At 40.9% G+C, this 22,085-nt stretch overlaps 2 protein-coding genes across 3 annotated transcripts in view; both read right to left on the bottom strand.

Annotated features, from left to right (window-relative positions):
* The window catches only part of LOC122621956 (FERM, ARHGEF and pleckstrin domain-containing protein 1), a 34,642-nt gene extending 20,239 nt beyond the window's left edge, over nucleotides 1-14,403 (bottom strand). Inside the window, exons 1-7 of one of the 2 annotated variants that reach the window (XM_043800004.1) lie at nucleotides 14,195-14,403; nucleotides 8,380-9,108; nucleotides 1,457-1,689; nucleotides 1,066-1,287; nucleotides 758-1,001; nucleotides 539-699; nucleotides 398-472 (exon numbers count right to left, since the gene is read on the bottom strand). In XM_043800004.1, coding sequence (XP_043655939.1) covers nucleotides 398-472; nucleotides 539-699; nucleotides 758-1,001; nucleotides 1,066-1,287; nucleotides 1,457-1,689; nucleotides 8,380-8,634 — 1,190 coding nt within the window. In that variant the 5' untranslated portion in view covers nucleotides 8,635-9,108; nucleotides 14,195-14,403. The remainder of the gene's footprint in view (nucleotides 1-397; nucleotides 473-538; nucleotides 700-757; nucleotides 1,002-1,065; nucleotides 1,288-1,456; nucleotides 1,690-8,379; nucleotides 9,109-14,194) is intronic. The other variant, XM_043800003.1, reaches the window with a different exon arrangement.
* A 2,168-nt stretch (nucleotides 14,404-16,571) lies between these two features.
* LOC122619578 (replication factor C subunit 1) lies at nucleotides 16,572-20,130 on the bottom strand. Its single transcript, XM_043796597.1, has 4 exons — nucleotides 20,003-20,130; nucleotides 18,615-19,936; nucleotides 17,533-18,375; nucleotides 16,572-17,479 (listed from the first exon to the last, which is right to left on the bottom strand). Exons 1-4 carry the CDS (start codon nucleotides 20,009-20,011, stop codon nucleotides 16,732-16,734), a joined length of 2,922 nt encoding a protein of 973 aa, XP_043652532.1. The 5' UTR covers nucleotides 20,012-20,130; the 3' UTR covers nucleotides 16,572-16,731.
* Nucleotides 20,131-22,085: the final 1,955 nt, after the last annotated feature.

Raw genomic sequence — 22,085 nt, 5'->3', positions numbered from 1 at the left:
ACAAACCGCCTAAAACTGCCACGCCCACACTTTTGAAAATGTTTTGATATTTTTTCATTTTTGTATTTGACTTGTAAATTTCTATCGATTTGCCAAAAAAACTTTTTATCACGCCCACTTTAACGCCCTCAAACCGAAAAAAAACTGTCAGTGTTGAAGACTTGCCTTCGCACTTCCACTAGCTGAGTAACGGGTATCAGATAGTCGGGGAACTCGACTATAGCGTTCTCTCTTGTTTAACAATAAATTTAAGAAAAAAATAAATATTTTCCGGAACTCAATTTGTTAGCATTATTTTAAGTTGGTTACACTAAAAAACATAATGAGTTTTGTTTAAAGCCTTTAAAGGTCAAATCTGAAATTACAAAGTAATGCTTAGCGTAAATTTGTTGTATACCTTTGGAAGTTTTGGCGCTTCACATAATTTTCCCGAACAAATTCGATAATCTGTTTCTGGGTTTTTCCGCTATAGCTGTAATGCAATGTTAATAAAATAGTTACATTCAATACCTTTATTTCAATGCTAAGAAAGACATACCGGAATGAGCTTCCCCTTGAGAGAACGCGAGTTTTCCGCCTGGGAGTATTTTGAACGGCAGTGCATCGGAAGAATCCGTGATTCTCGACGCATTTTTTCCAAAAGTTTTTGCACTCGTTGCGGCCCTCGAAGAAGAACTCCACGGTGTCCTTGTAATAACCCTAAAGTAGTACACGAATTATTATTTTGGGATGAAAACTCATTAAAGCAACTGCTTACATATCCCTCCGGGTGAAGTTTGACCAGAAATCGCTTGCGCTTGAAGGAAATCTTGCGTATTTTAGCCCACGAGAAGGTGTTAATTCGCGTGATGTTCTGGAAGACTGTGATGCCCATGTGGGCCACAGCTAAATTAAGTGGCACCCCTTCCACATCCTTAGCCGGATGCATTTTCATGCCATACAGCTCACACCTTCGAGCAGTCTCCAAGAGGTTAAGATCCGCCTCCGCCGGGGATTGACCGCTGGTTAAAAAACCGGACAATTAGAGGAACTCTGAACTATTTGAAATAATAATAATTGACATACACATGCTTTTTGTGGTTCTCCATAATCTTTCGCTGCATGGTGGCATCCTGGTGGGGCACAAAGCGGTAGGAGGACAGATAGGTATGGTCGGGATAGTCCTCAGGAACGAAGTCGCCGCATGACGCCTGAACAATGTAGCTGGCCATCAAAGACGCCGTGTTGTCGTTGCACTGCAGACTGCCTGTGGCCAAGTCGCGTTTGATTTGCAAGCAGAACAAGTACCTGAAGAATTCAAAAAAACCCTTTAGGTATTCACTTTTGAAAATACATGGGTAGTATTTTTAACAAAATAAAATAATTAAAACCAAGTTTCTGCACATGTTTTGCATGGAGACTACCGCAATATAGGGTTGGTTCTCGAGCCTTGGTTAGACTATTCTTCTTATCTCACCTGGTATACTCTTCTTCCAATTGCGCTGGATCAGGTGTATAGAACTTGATGCAGAAGCGCAGCACTGGATCGATAAGTGAGAGGCCCACCTGGCGATTCATTGGCTTCTCCAGATCCAGCCAGTATTTGGTATGTGTGGAAACTTCCTGGTATTCCAAGCCAAAGTAGTCGGCCTCAAGTAAGTTCAGCTGACGGCATACTTGTTCAAATAGAACACGCCCCAGAGCTTTTGCCTTTAAAAATGAAGTAGAGAAATGGCACTGCGTTAAATCAAACTACGATTATACCTAAAAACACACGTCGATTCGATGAAGATCGCATGAAGAAATCTTTAAAGGGAGAAGTCTGGTTGACAACAAAGCTGGTAGGTTCTATAAGAAAGCTTTGGACGTGGACAAAATGTCGGAATTCGTTGAGCTTGTGAATATCTACACGCCGAATGCTTTGTGGGCGTTGCGCCTGATTGCATTTAAATAAATTTTAATTGGGTCGACGGCAGCAATTAACTTAAATAAAGCATCAGTGGCGACGGCAGTATGAGCAATTAAGGTTACTTAGAGCGAAAATAGGCCTATGCCTGCTTTCAACTAAAATTGTATTTTGCGAAGAAGAAGCAATCCTTTAGTCGAATGGGAAGTCCACCTCTATAATGAAATCATTAGAATTCAAAAGCACTCCCAATTCGCACTTGAATGTTTTAATGTCCTATGAGCTACGAACAATAAACAAATTAGCTTCAAATAATAACGGGCTACAGCCGAACACCAATTGGGTTCCTCACACATATTCTTTGCATAGCACCTAAGGAATACATTTATTCGGGATCATGAAACAATTCTTGGCAGCTGTAACGGCATTTGGCAAGTAAGGCGGTTTGCCTAGCCCCTTGCAACCAATCAGGCAGAGTGCTGTGTAAGTGTCTAATAGGGCAACAATCTATCAGAGTGTGAAATGTTTAGAAAATCGTGCCAATATGGTATTAAGCCTGCCCCTGTCTATTTTGTTTGATATTTCAATATTTTATGCTCCAAAATATATGTAAACTTTGATATAGCTGTTGTTTTTTAAAGCATAGGTTGAAAGAAGTTGGTGGCAACTGGTCACCGTATTATATAAAAAGAAGAAAAAACGTTATAGTCGAATTCTCTAACAATGAACTCAACGCACCCTAAAGGCAAGGGTACAAACCATAAATGCCACACAATGCGCCAAGAAAATTTTGTATTTCTTAATTTAAGTTATATTTTCTAAAATTACGTCCGTTTTTTGCGTTGGAAACTTGATTTTAGAATCAAGGACCATGTAGTTGATCCTAACACTTTACTAAATCGACGGATACGTATGTTTTGTGTTTGTGAATCAATTGTTGTAACGACATGGAGATAGAGGATCTTTAGAAAAAAAATGGGAGGCGAAGCCTTCCATAACATTTTTTCTGGTAAGTACATGTATTCTTTAAATTTGGCATATATTAATATTTATTTATGTGAGAATAATAGTATGTTACATATCATTCATAAAAGAGTCGTAGAAAGTTATGTAACGGGCAAATGGACCGACCATATAAAGTATATATATGTATTCTTGATCAGTATCAATAGCTGAGTCGATCGGCCACATCCGTCTGTCCGTATGAACGTATCGATCTCAGGAACTATAAAAGCTAGAATGTTGACATTAAACATACAGCTTACAGTAACATAGACGAAGCGCAAGTTTGTTTCCAAATGCGCACGCCCACTCAAACGTCCACAAACCGCCCAATACGGCCACGCTCACAGTTTAGAAAAAATTTTTTTTCCATTTATTTTAGTATTTTGTAAATTTCTATCGATTTGTAAAAAACTATCCGCCAAGCCCACCATAACAAGTATGTAACATGCAGAAGGAAATGTTTCCGACCATATAAAGTATATATATTCTTGATCAGGATCAGTAGCCGAGTCGATCTGGCCATGTCCGTCTCTCCGTCTGTCCGTCTGGCCGTCTGTCCGTATGAACGTCGAGATCACAGGAACTACAAAAGCTAGAAAGTTGAGATTAAGCATACAGACTCCAGGGACATAGACGCAGCGCAAGTTTGTCGATTCATGTTGCCACGCCCACTCTAACGCCCACAAACCGCCCAAAACTGCCACGTCCACACTTTTGAAAAATGTTTCGATATTTTTTCATTTTTGTATTAGTCTTGTAAATTTCTAACGATTTGCCAAACAACTTTTTGCCACGCCCTCTCTAACGACCACAAACCGCCCAAAGCTGCCACGCCCACACTTTTGAAAAATGTTTTGATATTTTTTCATTTTTGTATTAGTCTTGTAAATTTCTATCGATTTGCCAAAAAACTTTTTGCCACGCCCACTCTAACGCCCACAAAACCGCCAAAAACTGTATGTGCTAAAGACTCTCCTTCGCACTTCGAATAGCTGAGTAACGGGTATCAGATAGTCGGGGAACTCGACTATAGCGTTCTCTCTGGTTTTATTTGTCTTGAAAATTTCTGCATAGGTGATCTCAACAAAACAGCTTTTATGGTTCCTGAGATCTTATCGGTTAAACGGACGGACAGACATACGGACATGGGCAGATCGACTCGGCTTGTGATCCCGATCAAGAATACCGATCTTCTACTTGTTACATAATTTTCAACAAGTCTAGTATATCCTTTTACTCGACGAGTGATGGAACTGAACATAATTCAATTTCAGTATTTTAATTTAAATTGAGCTCTAGTGTCAGGTATCATTTATAAATGATTATCTGCTTCCCTCTATGGTAAAATTAGTTATTAACTTAAATTTTATTGGCATAATTTGCAGTATTTTAATTTAATTTGAGCTCTAGTGTCAGGTATATTCTCATTTATAAATGATTATCTGCTTCCCTCTATGGTAAAATTAGTTATTAACTTAAATTTTATTGGCATAATTTTAAAAACCGCTACCATTCCCGTATCGGGAATTTTAAATTAAACTGTCACACAAGAGCTTGATAAGTGTGTGCCAAAGATCCTCCAAAAGTCACCACCATACCCTGCCACGCCAAAGCTCTAACATTTTTCTGGGCCAGGGCATATATCTGGTGGTCATTCATTGGGAACGACTCGGTGCCCCAAAGCCTTTTGTGTTTTTAGGATCTTCTCAAACTACGCAACAAACTAATTAATTTTGGAGTCTTCTAAAGGAACTGCAAACGGAAATGCTACCAACTTTTTCATCGGCTACAATACGCCCCCAAACACACATGCAGATGCGATAAGTTGGCCCTTTTTAATCGGTTGTTCCATTTGTAGGCATCGAAAAACATAAGAGGGACAAGAAGCCACTGCACGAGAGCATCTGCAGGCAGGTGCCACATATGCACTGGAATAAAACCGCCTACTGCTTCGAATTTAGTTCTGTGACCAGATTCGAGGAACCGAGCACTTCAATTTATATATTAATATATATATATTTTGTCAGTGCACGGGAGACTATGGGAATCAAAAAAGAGAGGCCAGAAAGAACGTAACCTCTCATCTCGTTCTACTTGTATTGTCCTTGCCTATCGAATGTCCTCCGCTAGCCCCATTGAGCTGGGTATGTCAACTAACTAATGGCAAGCTTCTCCCAGAAAAATTGACAATTCCCGTAAGGACAAGTTGATACCTAAATTTCTAAAGACATACCCGTTACTCGTAGAGTAAAAGGGTATACTAGATTCGTTGAAAAGTATGTAACAGGCAGAAGGAAGTGTTTCCGACCATATAAATGATATATATTCTTGATCAGGATCAGTAGCCGAGTCGATCTGGCCATGTCCGTCTGTCCGTCCGTCTGTCCGTCTGGCCGCCTGTCCGTATGAACGTCGAGATCTCAGGAACTACAAAAGCTAGAAAGTTGAGATTAAGCATACAGACTCCAGGGACATAGACGCAGCGCAAGTTTGTCGATTCATGTTGCCACGCCCACTCTAACGCCCACAAACCGCCTAAAACTGCCACGTCCCAAATTTGAAAAATGTTTCGATATTTTTTCATTTTTGTATTAGTCTTGTAAATTTCTAACGATTTGCCAAACAACTTTTTGCCACGCCCACTCTAACGCCCACAAAACCGCCAAAAACTTTATGTGCTGAAGACTCTCCTTCGCACTTCGAATAGCTGAGTAACGGGTATCAGATAGTCGGGGAACTCGACTATAGCGTTCTCTCTTGTTTGATTTGAAAATGTATTCAGTGGGTCAAGGGTAGCCACTATTTGACCACATCCTCATCGCCGGCGGACTGTTTCACTACTTCATTCGTATTCAAAACCATATAACCATTTACAAGCCACGAAATCCATTAGAAGCCTTGATAAATAATGCAACAAACTACCAAGCAACAATATGCATTTCTATTTAAGGGACGAAACACAAGCTTAAACTGGCAAAAAGCAGTCGGTAAAAAAGTAGTTGATAAAACAAAACTAGAAAGGCTTGGTGCCATCGGCCCACTCGAGCCTAAGGTTTTAAAAAAATGGAACCATGTCAATAATATGGTATGTTACATTTACGAGACGTTTACAAAGATTTTTGTGGACTGTAAAAATTGCAACATGATTGAATTTTTAATTGGAAAAGAATTAGGATTTCAGCTGATGTAGTCATTTAATCTAATGCGGGACAAAGTTAAAAGGATTTGTAAATTGAAATTTGTTAGTGTTTTAGTTTGCCTTTTTATATATTATGTTGAAGAAATTATAAAGTATTATGACTGTTAAAGTAATGTTATACGCGTTACTCGTAAAATATGAGAAACACTATTTATGTTTTAGATATTTTGATTTGTTAATTTTCTTCTTTTTCTTGTCAATTAAAAAAAAGTCAAATGATAGACCTATAATCCTTGACCTTAAACGGCGAGAAAAACGTCGACTGTCTACAATTTTCTCTTTTGCATAAATTGTTTAGTTTGCACAGGCAAATAGAAAAATGACAGCAGAAGAATGCAGATAGAGGTTGCCTGATACTCGCAGAGCTGGGGCATCGCCTGGAGTGCCACTGTTTCAAGAAAAGGTTAGGCCAGAAGCCCATCGAGGACGACGGGGTAGTCAACCCCCAGTCAAAAAGCACAGCCCCAGCCACTCCAACGAAAACTACCCAAGCATTGGCAACCATTGTGATGTTGGCATGAAACATTTCCACTTCTCGCTGGCGCTCCGACTTGCCTGAGGAATTTCGGAATGTCTCTTTAGTTTCAGGGGAAACTGGGGGTTCCACTAAGACAGCAATTTTATGAATTTTAAAAAAGTAAAAAGTTAACATAACCGACCTTTTTTACTAGTGGCACAACTATTAGCAAACTATTTTTTACAAAGAGTAAAAACTACGTTTTGATTTCAATCATTTTTTGAGTGTACACATTTGGGCGTGGCCTCTTGAACTGCGAAACAAAAATTTCTAAGCCTTTTACTAAGCCGGGCTAATGGAGACAGGAAGTGGCGGAAGAAACACCGACAGAATGAGCAAGTACCGCCAAGTACGGCAGAATCCATTACCCAGCCTGAAGTGCCTAACAACAGGCCAACGACTCATGTGAATTCTTATGCTTTTGCTTGGCCTAGGAGAAGGGAAAAATAGGCACCCTGAAAGTATTTCTAGGGAGATTGAGTTGCATAAAGCCGATTTGTGGCCGACACTTAAACAAGGGCACCACCAGCTGAGAACAGTTCCCATCTTTAATAGTTTCTTTTTCTCAGAATGTGGCAAGAAAAGGAGTCCTAACAGATAATATTTAATAACGATTCTATTACCAGGATTTTATTCTAGTTTAGAGCACTGTTTTAGTAAAGCAATTATCATCTGATCGTTACAGATTCTGATTCGGATGTTCTGCATCTACAACAGCCCTACCTATTTTTATACCCGTTACTCGTAGAGTAAAAGGGTATACTAGATTCGTTGAAAAGTATGTAACAGGCAGAAGGAAGTGTTTCCGACCATATAAATGATATATATTCTTGATCAGGATCAGTAGCCGAGTCGATCTGGCCATGTCCGTCTGTCCGTCTGTCCGTCCGTCTGTCCGTCCGTATGAACGTCGAGATCTCAGGAACTACAAAAGCTAGAAAGTTCAGATTAAGCATACAGACTCCAGAGACATAGAAGCAGCGCAAGTTTGTCGATTCATGTTGCCACGCCCACTCTAACGCCCACAAACCGCCCAAAACTGTCACGCCCACATTTTTTAAAAATGTGTTGATATTTTTCATTTTTGTATTAGTCTTGTAAATTTCTATCGATTTGCCCAAAAATTGTTTGCCACGCCCACTTTAACGCCCACAAACCGCACAAAGCTGCCACGCCCACATTTTTAAAAAATGTTTTGATATTTTTTCATTTATTAATTAGTCTTGAAAATTTCTATTGATTTGCCAAAAAACTTTTTGCCACGCCCACTCTAACGCCCACAAACCGCCAACAACTGTCAGTGCTGAAATTTCTCCTTTGCACTTCCACTAGCTGAGTAACGGGTATCAGATAGTCGGGGAACTCGACTATAGCGTTCTCTCTTGTTCCTGTTGACTTCAGCCTGTTCGCCAATGGAACACAGCGAAAAGAATTTTCCATTATCTGCCCCAAAAACCTGAGGGTCTTTGTCGCAAAGATACCAGCCTCTCCCTTTCTTACTTTTTCGAGTTCACATTTAATTAAAAGTAGCTTCTCTGATATTGTACCCATTTCCACGTCTATTTTGAGGCATTCAAGAAAAGTTGTGCTCAACTAGAGATGCACTTATACAATTTACATTTGATGTATATTTTTTATTCATTATACTCTTCGCTCGTAGAAAATGAGAATACGATTTCCCAATTTTTTTAAACTCGGAGTTATTTGGCAACTATGTATGTAAAGATTGTTCAATGACCCAATTGGAATTGCGAAAGTGTACCCAAAACTTACCTGTACTTGGAACATAGTGATCGAGTCGTCCAGCATCTGGATGCGAACAGTCAACTTTTTTCCGCCGCGATGTCGGGGAGTGGAGGGCGTGCCATCCACTCCAGAAGGAGTGCTGAGGGAGTGCGTCATGCGCCCTCCGGGTAGCCCACCGCTCACCGGATGACCTCCACCTCCGCCCGTGGCTAGATCATAGTGTCGACCGCCTCCTCCGCCACCGGCGGATCGAGAGGTTGTGCCCATGTCGGCCAGGGACATTTTGTAGACGAGAATCTTGGTTACCGCTGGCGAGACAACTACTGAAGATTTGGCATAGAACGAGCAGGATTAGTTTCCAGTTCCCGTCTTGTGGGTCCTTTGTCTTCGTAGAGGCTTGGACTAAATGCTTTAACAGGGTTCGTTTTGCTTGTCTTCTAAATTGTATAGCTCAGCTGGTTTAGATGGTTCCTCGTAATGCCTCTGCGAGTTGGTTATTCAATTTCAGTTCGAGGCCAGAAGAGAACAGTAACCAAAAATTTAACGCTGCAACTCCACTCACGAACGCTCGCACATATGTTTCACATTTGCATCAATTTCTTGGGTCCGATCAAAAACGCTTCTGGCATATTCTATCTTGGGTAAGCAGAACTGTGTCGTTTTTCTCAAGTTTTGTTAGGCGAATTAGCATTTACAACACGCATGTGTTGCACTGGATTTCCTCATTGTAGTTCCTCGGGACTTGGCATCGGGTTCCTACAAAGTTCGGAAATACAACATTGGGTTAGACATTATCTTAAGAAATTTTTAGAATATTAAGAATGAACCTATTTACTTTGCAGGTTATTTACATGAATAAAAAAAAAACAAAATAAACATTACAACGTTTTATAGGTTTAACAAGAGAGAACGCTATAGTCGAGTTCCCCGACTATCTGATACCCGTTACTCAGCTAGTGAAAGTGCGAAGGAGTCTTCAGCAGTGACAGTTTTTGGCGGTTTGTGGGCGCTAGAGTGGGCGTGGCAAAAAGTTTTTTGGCAAATCGATAGAAATTTATAAGACTAATACAAAAATGAAAAAATATCAAAACATTTTTCAAAAGTGTGGGCGTAGCAGCTTTGGGCGGTTTGTGGGCGTTAGAGTGGGCGTGGCAAAAAGTTTTTTGGCAAATCGTTAGAAATTTATAAGACTAATACAAAAATGAAAAAATATCAAAACATTTTTCAAAAGTGTGGGCGTGGCAGTTTTGGGCGGTTTGTGGGCGTTAGAGTGGGCGTGGCAACATGAATCGACAAACTTGCGCTGCGTCTATGTCTCTGGAGCCTGTATGCTTAGTCTCAACTTTCTACCTTTTGTAGTTTCTGAGATCTCGACGTTCATACGGACAGACAGACGGACAGACGGACGGACGGACAGACGGACAGACGGACAGACGGACGGACAGACGGACATGGCCAGATCGACTCGGCTATTGATCCTGATCAAGAATATATATACTTTATATGGTCGGAAACGCTTCCTTCTGCCTGTTACATACTTTTCAACGAATCTAGTATACCCTTTTACTCTACGAGTAACGGGTATAAAAACAAGTATTGCTGATATCTGCATATAAAACGCCGCTTTGATCTATTATATTTTATTGGCAATCTGGGTAATTGACTACGAAATGCACATACAGGATTGTCGAATTCAATTCTAAAGTTGACGACAATCTCTGCCAACCTCTCATTAAAAAATTAAAAGCAGAAAAGCCAACCATAATCCAAATAAATGACTAATCACAATCTACAACCAAAATGGGTCTAAATTAAGAAATGGGTGTAGGAAATTATTGGGCCACCTTTGAATATAAATAAGCTTATCACCCACGGGGCATTAATAAGAGAAGTGATTTTTGGTGGACTGGAAAAATAAAATGGAACTTCGTTTTCTCCATCTGCTTTTTCGTGTACCGCCTAGGCCAGCCGGGTTTGACGGGCCCCGAAAAGCCTACCCACGTGGACAGCCCACGTTCCAAAAAGAAAAAGCGCAAGGGGAGTTCAACTCGAAAGCTCGAAGTCATCGCCAACCTACATACGAAATTTTTGATGGACCAGAAAATAAGGTTGGCGCCTACTATGGTGTGGGCAGGCCATAGTCACAAAAAAATAATAACTGGAAAAATTATAAGGATCCGCCGTTCTCCAAGAAGCATTTATTTATGCCTTAACTCATATATCGTAAATTTGAATGCGAACGTGTCCGGCTGGCTGTCAGTTTGCTAGATACAGGATGCCAGCCCCATGCACAAGATTGAATAGGGCGTGAAATGTGTGAATTTACGATGCGATTCGAATCCCTTGTACATTTAAGCAAAGTCAGGTTGTGTTGGCATGCTAACCAAACCCCATGGCGTTCAATGAACCGCACGCATTTCGGACAGCCATTCATGGGAAAGAGTGGCTGCGATATCGAGGAACTATCTGAAGGGAGTCAAGGAACTCTTTCTCATATATAAAGTAGCAGATATGCTCTTTAGTTTGAAGTCTCAGTTCGCATAAGTCACGTTTTGCCATAAATATTGCAAATGATTAGCATGTGCTCATAAAGAACTTGTGCTTAGAAAATAATAATTCTCTCCTGTGACTCCTAAACAAAAAGGAGTTCATCACTTGCACAATGCTAAGGATCTGCGAATTTAAAAAAATTAGGGAGTTATCCTGGTGACCACTTCAAAGTACAAGCCAGTCGCAGAATGGGGTTAAAGTACCGCTAGGTGAGAAAATTTTGCTCTGACCAAATCCGCTTCTCTTAAAAGCCGCATTTTTATTCCTCAAATGCTAGGCCTTATTGGCTGCATACCGCTCCGCATTCCTGACCCGGATTGGAGAATGATGTGCCACGATGCTGCAAATCTGTCCGACTTAATCACTGGTTTGTCAAGTAAAGTTTAACAAGTTTCTAAGTATAGAAGATGGAAGTTTCTGCCACCAGTCCATGCATCTTTCCCAGTTCTTCGTGTCTATACCTATATAAAGCATTGTGCGAAAGTGTGTGACCCACAAACTTAAGCGAGCTGGCAACCCATTCAACTTTTATGACCTTTATATGCTGTCGAGTGACATAAATTAATAGTTTATTAAATAAGTTTTGTTCGCCATTCTAGGCGTGGAGGGGATCGGTAATGGGGCGTGGTTTCTTGTTTAATATTTAAGGGAAAGGGAAACGTCACAAATTTATAGCAGCGCACCGCTATTCTTTGAGCTGCACTGTAAACTAAGTAACTACATAAGAATCGCCACAAGCTACTATTAATATAGGTTTATGCTGCATCTATTGACAGTTTCAGTTTTAATTTGGGCCTTACTCGCCAATCTCCTTAAATATATTGACCATGTCAACTTTCAATTTAAGCCTAAGCAATCTTGAATTCAATTTTATTTATCTATTTGGTGTGCATCTCAATTAAAATGTATCTTCAGCATCTTTCATAATTCCCGCACGACTTGTCCGGCTGAAAGAGATGAATCACTAAAAGATTTCTTCGAAAAATGAGGCAGTTTGCCGGGGAAGAAGTCGAAGCTCGAAGAGCAACATTGCAGCTGGGTGATTGCTGAGAGGCAAATAAAGAAAAATGAAAACTTCAACAAAATAATCACCCCACTGGTAGATATGGACTCCCTCAATTTCCCGGCACCTCTTGCATTTTTTCCACGTTCTACAGTGGTCTAAAAATAAAGTGCACACACAGCATTAATGTGCGAGTATGTGAGTATAAAAGGATGTACTTTGCTTGTCTGTCAGCCAGGCGGACTTTCTTTTAGTTGTTGCTACTGGCAGCCAGTCAGTGCGTTTTACAGTCAACTCTTTTTAGGCATCGGCACAGGCTTTAGTGCAGTTCAGTAAAATATTTATTTAAAGTCCCCCGTCCCATGTATACCCACACCATGCCCTACAACCATAGCCAGTTGCTCTTTTATATGACTCGGCGCTTTGTTTACTTCACGGCATACAGCCTTTCCTTATGGCACACACTTGGAGGCATAGGGGTACAGCATCAAAATAATATATGTGCAGAGGGACATGTGTGTGGCAAATTTTTGCCTGAGCTAGCCCTTCGTCTGAATTTCTACTAGTCAGCATGTGATGTTCCTAATAATAGCCACAATCGCTTAATTGCTATCTGTGCTCCATGAGCCAAAACTGTTGTTCGATGCATTGCGCTTCTCAATCTTGTTATATTTATAATTATATAAAAGGGTTTTTTTTGCTATGCCATAACCCGCAAGAACTATTTTCCCAAGGTACGTATCGCCTTTAACGAAATAATATAATACAGAAGAATAAACCTATGAGCAACCGCAATACACTGCAGAAGAAAACTCGAAAGGGATTGTGTCTGTGTGGAAATCAATTAGTATTTTCCCATGTAGCTCGCAGATAACCCGATATCCACAGATATAGTCGCATGTGAACAAGACCCCTGCTCACTACGAAGTGGCAGCAGAACAAGACTTTGACTGAACAAACAAGTGGCTCTAGGTATTGATTAGACGACCCGGACCACCTCACTCGCCCGCCAACCACTAGTGACAACCACTTGATTGGAATTTACAACAAATTATGGCAACTTGTTAAACAAAGCACGATAAAACCCACCTTAAGGTTGCGAAATCATGTGCATGGAGAAGAAATTATTAAAGTTCTTGAAAGGCTTGTGTTATCTTGACACAGGCGTCTCGTGTGAGACAATTAAGTACAACGCCCTACAAACGACAATGAACAATCTTCAATCTGGCAATTTTGGGCGGTTTGTGGGCGTTAAGGAGGGCGTGGCAATATTTTATTTGGCAAAACGATAAATATTTAAAAGACTAATACAAAAATGAACATATATCAAAAGATTTGTCAAAAGTGTAGGCGTGGAAAAAAGTTTTTTTGCTGTCTGGAGAATACATATACATATATACTTTATATGGTCGCAAACGCTTCTTTCTGGCCCTTTTACTCTACGACTAACGGTTATAAATACTAAATTAGTGATTATATGTTGCAAAGCACAGTTATTGGTTTTTCTAAGTCCACTGTACCGGGGAACAACCACATTGACTGTGCTTGATTTATATATTCAGCACATGACACATCTGCCGTGACAGCAGATACATTTCGATATTCAGGGAGCTGAAAACGGAAATGGTAATGGTTTTAAGTTTTGACCAAAGCCAGAAAACCTGCTAACAAGTGTAAATCACTAGAGAAACAACAAATTTTAATTAAACCATCGAAAAATAAAGAGAAGTGTGGAACGCACACCAACGACCACCCCCATTTTATTATTTGTTCCCCGCTTTTCGCTGGCTTAGTCGACACGGAAAATACACAGAAAGCTAACAAAGCGAATTTAGATCGCAAATTAAATATTTATTTAGGCATAGGCTGCGAGCATCGCTATATGGCCTGAAAGTGGGCTTGCAACTTAATTTAGTCGGGTCAATGGCTATCAGAGGACTTTATGCGTTGTATCTGTGTATCTCTGGGAATCAACGAAACATAGTCTCTCCGGAGTCCACTAGAGTCAACAACGAAATGGGCTTCGTTTGTACGAATAACTCGTTCTCTTTTGGACAACAAGCCAAGTTAAGTTGTTCCTGTTTCGGCCTCTATTTTTCCATTGCATCCGTGTAATGGTTTCGACATTGCCATAATAGGAAAAGATATTCTAAGCATGCAAAATTCAATGGAAAAGCTATTGTCTCTTGACAACATTAGAAATAAATATATGTACATACATACTAGACTAGACTTTAAATAGTTCTCCTGAAAAGCGCATTCATTTCTTTGTTAAACATATGTACTAACGAACTGAACATGATGAAATCAGTCTCCTTTATGGAAAACGTTTAGGCTGGGACTGATATCCATGTTAAATGAGATCCAATGGTGATGTCAGAAGGGCTGTTGACTTGCCAAAAACTCAACGATCGACTTGCCCACAAACGGGTATTTTTAAGGTTTTTTGTTCCGCTCGCTTCTGTCAAGTGTATTGTCGTCGCTTGCTTATCTCGGCCGCTCCCCCGCCCCAACCGACACCGCGTTTTGCTGATAAGAGTCTGTATAACCAGAGTGCATAAGTATGGCGTACAGTAAAAACTACTGTATAGAGAACTATACTATATTTTTACCAACGAAATATCTCGCATTTAATCAAAATATGTGCATACAGATGCGCAAAGGCCGTCTTGTTGTCGTTCTCCCATGGATTATCTATTTGATTTCTGGGTGTAGTTTCTGCAGTCTAGATAAAAATACTGAACCCGTTAGGTGTTCCCAGCTGTAACTGTGTTCCTTGTTCTGCCTTATCACAAAGCATTTATCGGAAGGTCTCTAATATCAGTTTCGGTCTTTTTGCGGAGCCTGATTACTGAAGAGTTTCGTCACTATGCAAATAGATTTACGACGCATGGCACAGAAAAATGCGCTGACCGTAGGAGGCGATAAAAGTGAGGAGTCCCATAAGGCGGGACTGGTTTGGGCGAAAAGTGGGCGTTTGGATGGGTGGCACGCCGAACAAATGCAATGACCTGAATTTGGTGCGCTGTGTGCAGAGAAATGTAAAGAAATGAAAAGGGCAATACAAAATGAGAAAGGATGCGGATGCGTGTAAGATGAAGAGCAAAAAGCAAGAAAATTGCATTCAACTTTAAAATATACATGGGGGACAATTTGTATTTCAAGTAAGTATAATAAACAAAGGTAAGTCGTTTTATTCCGTTTTACAAAGCGTGAAAGATACCCAGAATCAAACAAAAACCAACGCTAATGTATTCATTAAAAACCAAAAAACCATATTCATACTCTTTACTCTTTTTACGAGAACGGAAGTTGTTCGGTTTGGCCAAAAAATGCAATCACTGTGCATGCTGGGTGAAAGGACTATTGGCATTAGCTATGAGCTGGAAAATTCGCTTATCCGAATCTCTCATTCACAACACTCGCCCCACTTGACCGCCTGTATTCACCCTTACTTTAATGACGTTTAGGTGAGTGCTAAAAGGCAAACATGTGTTGCCAAAACACGGAGCACGAAGCCTTCCGAATGCAGGCAAAGTAACGGCACAAGGCGCGGCACCTGTTTACCGAGAAGAAGAGGAGACCGCAAGACCCTGGCTCTCCGGCGTGAGCATGTGTGCGTGAGCTGGGAGGCAGAGAGTGTCCTTGTGCCTGGCCCAACAACAACAGAAATGGGGTGTGGGAGGGGAGCGGAGTCTGCACTTGCCTGCTCTATTGCGCGCTCGCTCTCGCTTTCGCTCGCCCAGCTCAGCAGCGTTGTATCTGTGTGCGTGCGCGGTTGAGGTCGTATGTGTGTGTGCTGGAATTTACGTGCTTATTGAATTTTCAGCACAGCGAGTTGCGCAAAAAAAACAAAGAAAAGCAAACGAGTCCGATGCTTTGAACTGCAATTAATTTCAATTTGATTAAAAGCGCGACGCCAGGCTGGAATCGCTCATTTGTGGGTGTTGTTTTTCGCCGAGCTGCACCCTTTACACGGATACAGATACACACTCACACACACAGGCGCGCGTAAGCCGAGAATTTTCAATGCGAAAAAAATAGAACCCAAAAACCGTAGAACGTGGCAGGTAATCCCGGAAAATCAAGTGGATCGCGCACTCTCGCAGTTTATCAAACGCTTCGGTTGGATTTTGCCGCACATGCTGTCTTTTGCTTTGACTTTTCTGGCAATTTTCACAGCTTTTTCCGCTGCCCAGTACGTGCATCCGTTCTCGTTGACATCGGGAAGAAAACTCAGATACGATAGTCTTTGGCGCTACTGCGAGATAGCAGGGCTGTCGAAACATCGATTACGGAAATATCGGCTTTGTGGCACCATCGATTTTTCTTAGGCCAAAACGTTATAATAAAGAAAGAAGTCTTATGACAGTCAACTATTTTCAACTCATTTATTTAAAATTTTACCGTTTTAAAACATATTTTCTAATTAAATGCAAGATAGCATTACCAAATGGGAAAAACCCTTTTTACGCATACAATATTAAAAACAATTTTTCAGTTAAATTTGTAAAAAAATTTTTACAAAAATATTTATAGAATTTTTTATCTCGTTAAATTATTATTTTTAAAATCATTTCGCAGTATTATAGACACAACAGACAATTGTTTTTATTAACAATTTCCGTCTTTTCAGTTTAAAGGGGATTATACCAAAACACATTACTTAAAATGAAAGACGACTGAAACGACAGTACATATATATTTTTAACAGTATAAACAATGGACAGCCGGTGCTGGTTACTAATAAATGGGTTACTGGTTACTAATAAATGAGAAATTTTATGGCCAAGAACATCATATAATATACGAAATCTTTAGTTCATTTACTTTTTGGCCTTGGCCTTAGGTTTTGAAGCCGTGTAAGATGATGCCTTTTTTGACACAGTTGTTTTTTTTTTAGTTTTGATTAAACCATCCAGCTCGAGGTTGTCCTTTTCTTCGTCTTCATCTGAAGATATGTGGCTTCCAACTCCGCTCTCTTCGCCCAAGTAATCATCATCCGCGGCACTAGCCTCTGATTTTTTCTTTTTGATACCAGCTTGAGCGGAATAGGAGTATGCCTTAACCTCCTTGTTGTAGGATCGCGTTAAAGCAGCTTTAACCCTCCCATCCACTGCATCTAGGGGGGATTTCTTGCCCGGCCAGGAGGTAAGCTCGACCAGCGAGTCCAGATCCTCGCGGAGTAGATGGTAATCCTTCATAACCTCTAAAGCAGCGGACACTCCCACCTGACCATTCTTTGCTAGAGGTCGCACAATATTATCGAGAAGAAAGGGGGCGTAATCCAGCCTGACAGATAGTCTTGAACCCGAGGTGCATGCCCTAGTGTGATCGTGCAGCTCCTGGGCAAGCCTGGCACGTTTTCCAGTCTTGGAATTCTTGCCTAGCCACCCAGGAAAGTTAATCTGTCCACTGAAGTGACCACACATGTGCTCGCCAGGAAGGACCGAGCTAAAAAAGGCCTGAGTGGGCAAAAGACTCCAAGCTGAATTCGCACGAATTCGCTTATCTACGAGGTCACCCAAGCTTAGGGCATCGGCCGTAGCTGCCACCTTGGCCAGGACATCCTTCCTGTAAAGAGCGAAGTTGGTAAATGGGTACGCCCTTGGGTAAACTAGACTTACTTGTTCCCCTGCGGTAGGACCTGGAGATAGTTCTGCTGCACAAAGAGCGGGGCCAGGCTGTAGTCGTGAAAGAAAAGGTCGCTCTTGTCGGCGAGGGTCATATGTTTATGCTCGTCTGCTGTAAAGACCTTTCGCACCACCTCCCAGGGTCCCAGCTTCAAATCCTTGGTGGCAACCTGTTGCCCTGATTTTTGGGAAGCGTCTTCCTTGGCGCTCAGAAGGGCAATGTGGTTAATGGATTGCCGAATATCGTTGTTAGTGGCCGCTATGATTTCTTCCACTTTTGCGGGTGATATCTTTACTTTCTCCTTGAAGCAGATGCTCATTATTTTTCCTTTGATTTGCTCAAGACGAGGTCTTTGGAATCGCAGATCGAAGCAGTAGTTTACCAGGGAACGAATTTTCGGATGGTTTCGATCATTACACATGCAAATAATTGGAATAGAGCTATCCTTGATCAAGGCGATCAGTTCCTGCATTCCACCACGGTCCTCGTTACCGGCCATGCCATCAACTTCGTCCATAATGAGCACGTGCTTTCGGGAGACCGCTTGACCTTTCCCTGTAAAGTAACCGGAAAGGGATTTGTTGCTTAGCAGCGTGGATACTTCATCCTTGAGCAAGCGTTTGCTGCGGGTGTCGGAGGCGTTGAACTCCACCGCATCGAAGCCAAGCTCCTTCACTACTAGAGTCACCGTCGTGGTCTTTCCTATTCCAGGGGGTCCTGACAGCAGTGCCGCCTTGTAAAAGCTGCCATCGTCGTTCTTGGCCCAAGGATTGGTTCGTTGGGGTTTCTTGTTTCCATCATGGGCTACATACCACTTGGACAGCCAGTTCATCAGCCTAGAAACATGTAATTAAAATAGAAATTTAATCCTGTCATAATTAATTATAAAATTGCAAATTATATTAATTATTATTAAGCACTAAGCTTTCAGTTTCAACATGTGACTGTTCAGTGTTTTGTTGCCAATAGTAGCTATGTATAATACATACATAAAAATTATAACTTTGAAAGTGATAACCCGACTTTAAATATATATTATTTAATATATACAATTATATATTATACAATTACATACTTGGTCACGTTGCTGGCGGTACCTGCCTGGCCAACGATTTCTCTTATGCTCGTAGGCTTGTGCTTGTCCACCCAGGCCATCCCGACCACGTCCTGAGTTTTCGGTTCGGCAGTTCTTGGCGTCGGATCGTTTTCTTTCTGGGAGCTGGGCTCCTTTTTTACTTTCAAGGTAACAGCTGGCACATCATTGAGCTTTTCCTTCATCTCCTTGGAGGAAGTGTGTTCTTTCTTGACTTTATGTTTGGCAATATCATGCATCTCACCAATTCTATGTTTAGTGACCTCCTTCTCCTCCTTTTTATCACTGTACCTTCTAGAAGTCTTTACCTTCTCCCTCTCCTCGGAGCTTTGCTCCTTCTTGGGACTTTTCTTCTCTTCCTTTACGTGCTTCGCCATTCCCGATTTCTCCCTAATAAGATCGAAGAGCCCGTCCTCGCTGAGAATGGGTATATTGAATTCCTCAGCCACAGCCAATTTCTTTGGTCCAGCTTCTTCTCCTATGACCAGATACTTCAGTTTTTTTCCGACCACAGTCATAACCCTTCCGCCATACTCCTTGATCACGGACTCCGCTTCCGCCCGTTCCATGGACTCAAGGACTCCGGTTACGACAAAGGTTAAGCCACTTAGACAATCCGGGGATCCCTTTGGGATTTCCTTGCAGCCTGGGTTCAGGCACGAACTGCGGTTTTTGTACTTTTGGTAGAGCACGGCTGAAGCACGTTTACGCTCGTAGCGTTCTTCGTCTGTGAAGACACTGGATTCCAGATCTGCCGCAGGTTTCTCCTTCACACGCGGAGTGGAGGCTTTGGAATTGGTTGATTTGGGTTTTATCGGTTCCGGGCTGCTTTTCTTTGCTCGTTTTGGGGAGGGAGAGCACCTTGTATGCGACTGAACCTTGCACGGGGCAGTGTTTTTGATACTCTCGTTCAGATCAACTTCCATTAAACTCTGGTCAATGTCCTCGTTTTCGAACTCGAGAACTGCTTTGGTCTTCGGTTTGGGTAGAATCACTCGCTTGGTTTCCCCACCGAAAAGCTCAGTAGGATCCACGTGCCTCTTAAGCTTGGACAGCGCTGGTTTTATGCCGTTTTTGGCCTTCTTTGCATTCGGTTCTGGTGTGGCGGACACCACTTCATACTCGCTGGATGCTGCCTTCGAAGCCTTACGTTTCTTGGTATCTGGCGGACTGACAACCTCATCCTCGTCACTGGAAATGATCAAGGCCTTCCTGCGTTTTGGCGCCTTAGACGGCGTCTCTTCATGTTTGTCCTCGGCACTTTTCGGCTTGGCCGGCAGTCGTTTGAAGAAGGTGTCAATGCCCTAGAATAAATGATTTTGTTACCTTGAAGTTTTCATGTTGAACGTGACTGACTCCACAACACTTACGCGTTGCATTACGGCAGGAATATATTAATTTAAAAGTAATGTTGCGAGTTTCAGGGTACAGAACAGTGTTACCAGATCACAAACCCCTTGTGACACCGCGTCGCTGATGATTCAAAATAATTAGTATTTGACACAACCATCAAAACCGGAAAGTTATCGATAGCTCAATAAATGTGTACCACGGCAAAAAAAAAAATAAGGTTGTCTGAACATTAAGGCACAGTACCCAGGCGAACAGAAACTGCCCTATAAGTAATATACTTTTAGCAATGTATCTCTTGGTGGACAAGATACGGCCTCACAGGCTAAACCAAAATACATAATTATTAAGAACTCAAATGTGAACTTGGACATTGTAATTAAAAAACAATTTTAAACTTATGCTGTTGTAGCTGATGTTGCTGCAGCATTAGTCATGAATGATCAAAACTCATTTAATTAGATTTAATTAAATGTAAACGAATCGCCGGTTCTATCGTGAGTGTTTGATAGCTCAAGAAATACAAAATTATATATTTCTTGGCCGATATTTAGTATTTTTGTTTTTGTAGCCGCCTGAAGGCGCCTGTTCAAGGACTTCGACCAAGATTTGCCAACAAACTATTTCGTGACGCCTTTTTATATGAAGTCTATTGTTTTGGACGCCTTTGTCTGTGTCTCTGTCCGTCCATATGAACTTTGTTACCACAAAACGTTGGGCACCACAAAACACACACTTTGTTCGCTATATTATTCGTTATAAATTCCAATTTCAATAGATAGTCACTTTCGCTTCTATTATCTATCGATTGAACATTATAGATCTAACGCCTATAGGCCTTAAACAGCTGTCACGAAAACACTTTTGAAAATTTTCGGATTTTTATTGACTCCGTTAACCATTCTACAATGTTTTGTCCTTTGAACATAATCTCTAATGATTAATGGTGTTCTAATGAAGTTCGTTTTATATGAGTAAATATTATAAAGTAGATTTATTTAAATTTCTTGAATTTAAAGTTTTTATTATAATTGACACAGGAAATGCGAAGCAATAAAGCAATAAAGCAATAAAGTCAACGGCCAGAGTCATATCGCATGCGATATTTGGTGTATTTAGCGAAAACACCTTCCCGATTAGCTGAGACATCCACAATCTATATATACATTTTAAAGATATATGAATTTTTCTTTTTAGCGAATGCACCTCTCTTATATGTCTAAGGTTAATGTCTATGCTAGAAATCAAGTGTTGCATTATTATTTTCAATAGCTGCACTCATTTATTATAACCGTTACACGTAAAGTAAATGGGTATACAAGGTTCTTTGAAAAGTATGTATCAGGCAGAAGAAAGCGTTTCCGACCATATAAAGAATATTCTTGATCAGGTTCAATAGCCGAGTCAATCTGGCCATGTCCGTCTGTCCGTCCGTGTGTCCGTCTGTCTGTCCATATGAATGTCGAGATCTCAGAAACTATAAAAGCTAGAAAGTTGAGATTAAGCATGCAGACTTCAGAGACATATACGCAGCGCAAGTTTGTTAACCCATGTTGCCACGCCCACTGTAACGCCCACAAACCGCCAAAAACTTACACGCTCAAGGTTTTAATTTATTTTCATGTTAATAATTTTGTCCAATTTCCACCGAATTTCCAGAAAATGTTGAAATTTCTCATTTGCAATTCCACTAGCTCAGTAACGGATATCTGATAGTCGGGGAACTCGATTGTAGCATTCTCTCTTTTTTTTTTAAACGCGAACTTTAACATATATTATCCCTAAGACAATGCGCTGTATGTATGTACATAAACATACATATATAAGTATAAATAGCGTAGAGGGTCGACGTCCGGCTGGAAAGAAATAATAAACAAAAGAAAGTTAAATTGTATACCCTTTACTCGCAGAGTAAATCTGAGTTTAGAATCGCCTATCTCTGTTATACATACCACATATCATCAAAATAATTTATAGAGTTCATGTCAGTTTTAAGAGAATAATCAAAATAGTCACAAGAAAAACAGAAAATCCCACGTAACCCCCAAAACATGGTAATGAAATGCAAATTTTCAAAGCAAAGAATGCAACTAATCTGCCCAC

This window comes from Drosophila teissieri, chromosome 3R (genome assembly GCF_016746235.2).
Source record: "Drosophila teissieri strain GT53w chromosome 3R, Prin_Dtei_1.1, whole genome shotgun sequence".
NCBI classification, from domain to species: Eukaryota; Metazoa; Arthropoda; class Insecta; order Diptera; family Drosophilidae; genus Drosophila; species Drosophila teissieri.
This window is presented reverse-complemented; position numbering and strand designations above follow the sequence as displayed.

Bases quoted from the DNA above. Each gene is read 5' to 3' on its own strand.
- LOC122619578 (XM_043796597.1), bottom strand. The intron at 18,376-18,614 runs GTATGTAATTGT...ACATGTTTCTAG, and splicing joins ACCGCCAGCAACGTGACCAA to GCTGATGAACTGGCTGTCCA. The intron at 17,480-17,532 runs GTAAGTCTAGTT...CGCTCTTTACAG, and splicing joins GTCCTACCGCAGGGGAACAA to GAAGGATGTCCTGGCCAAGG.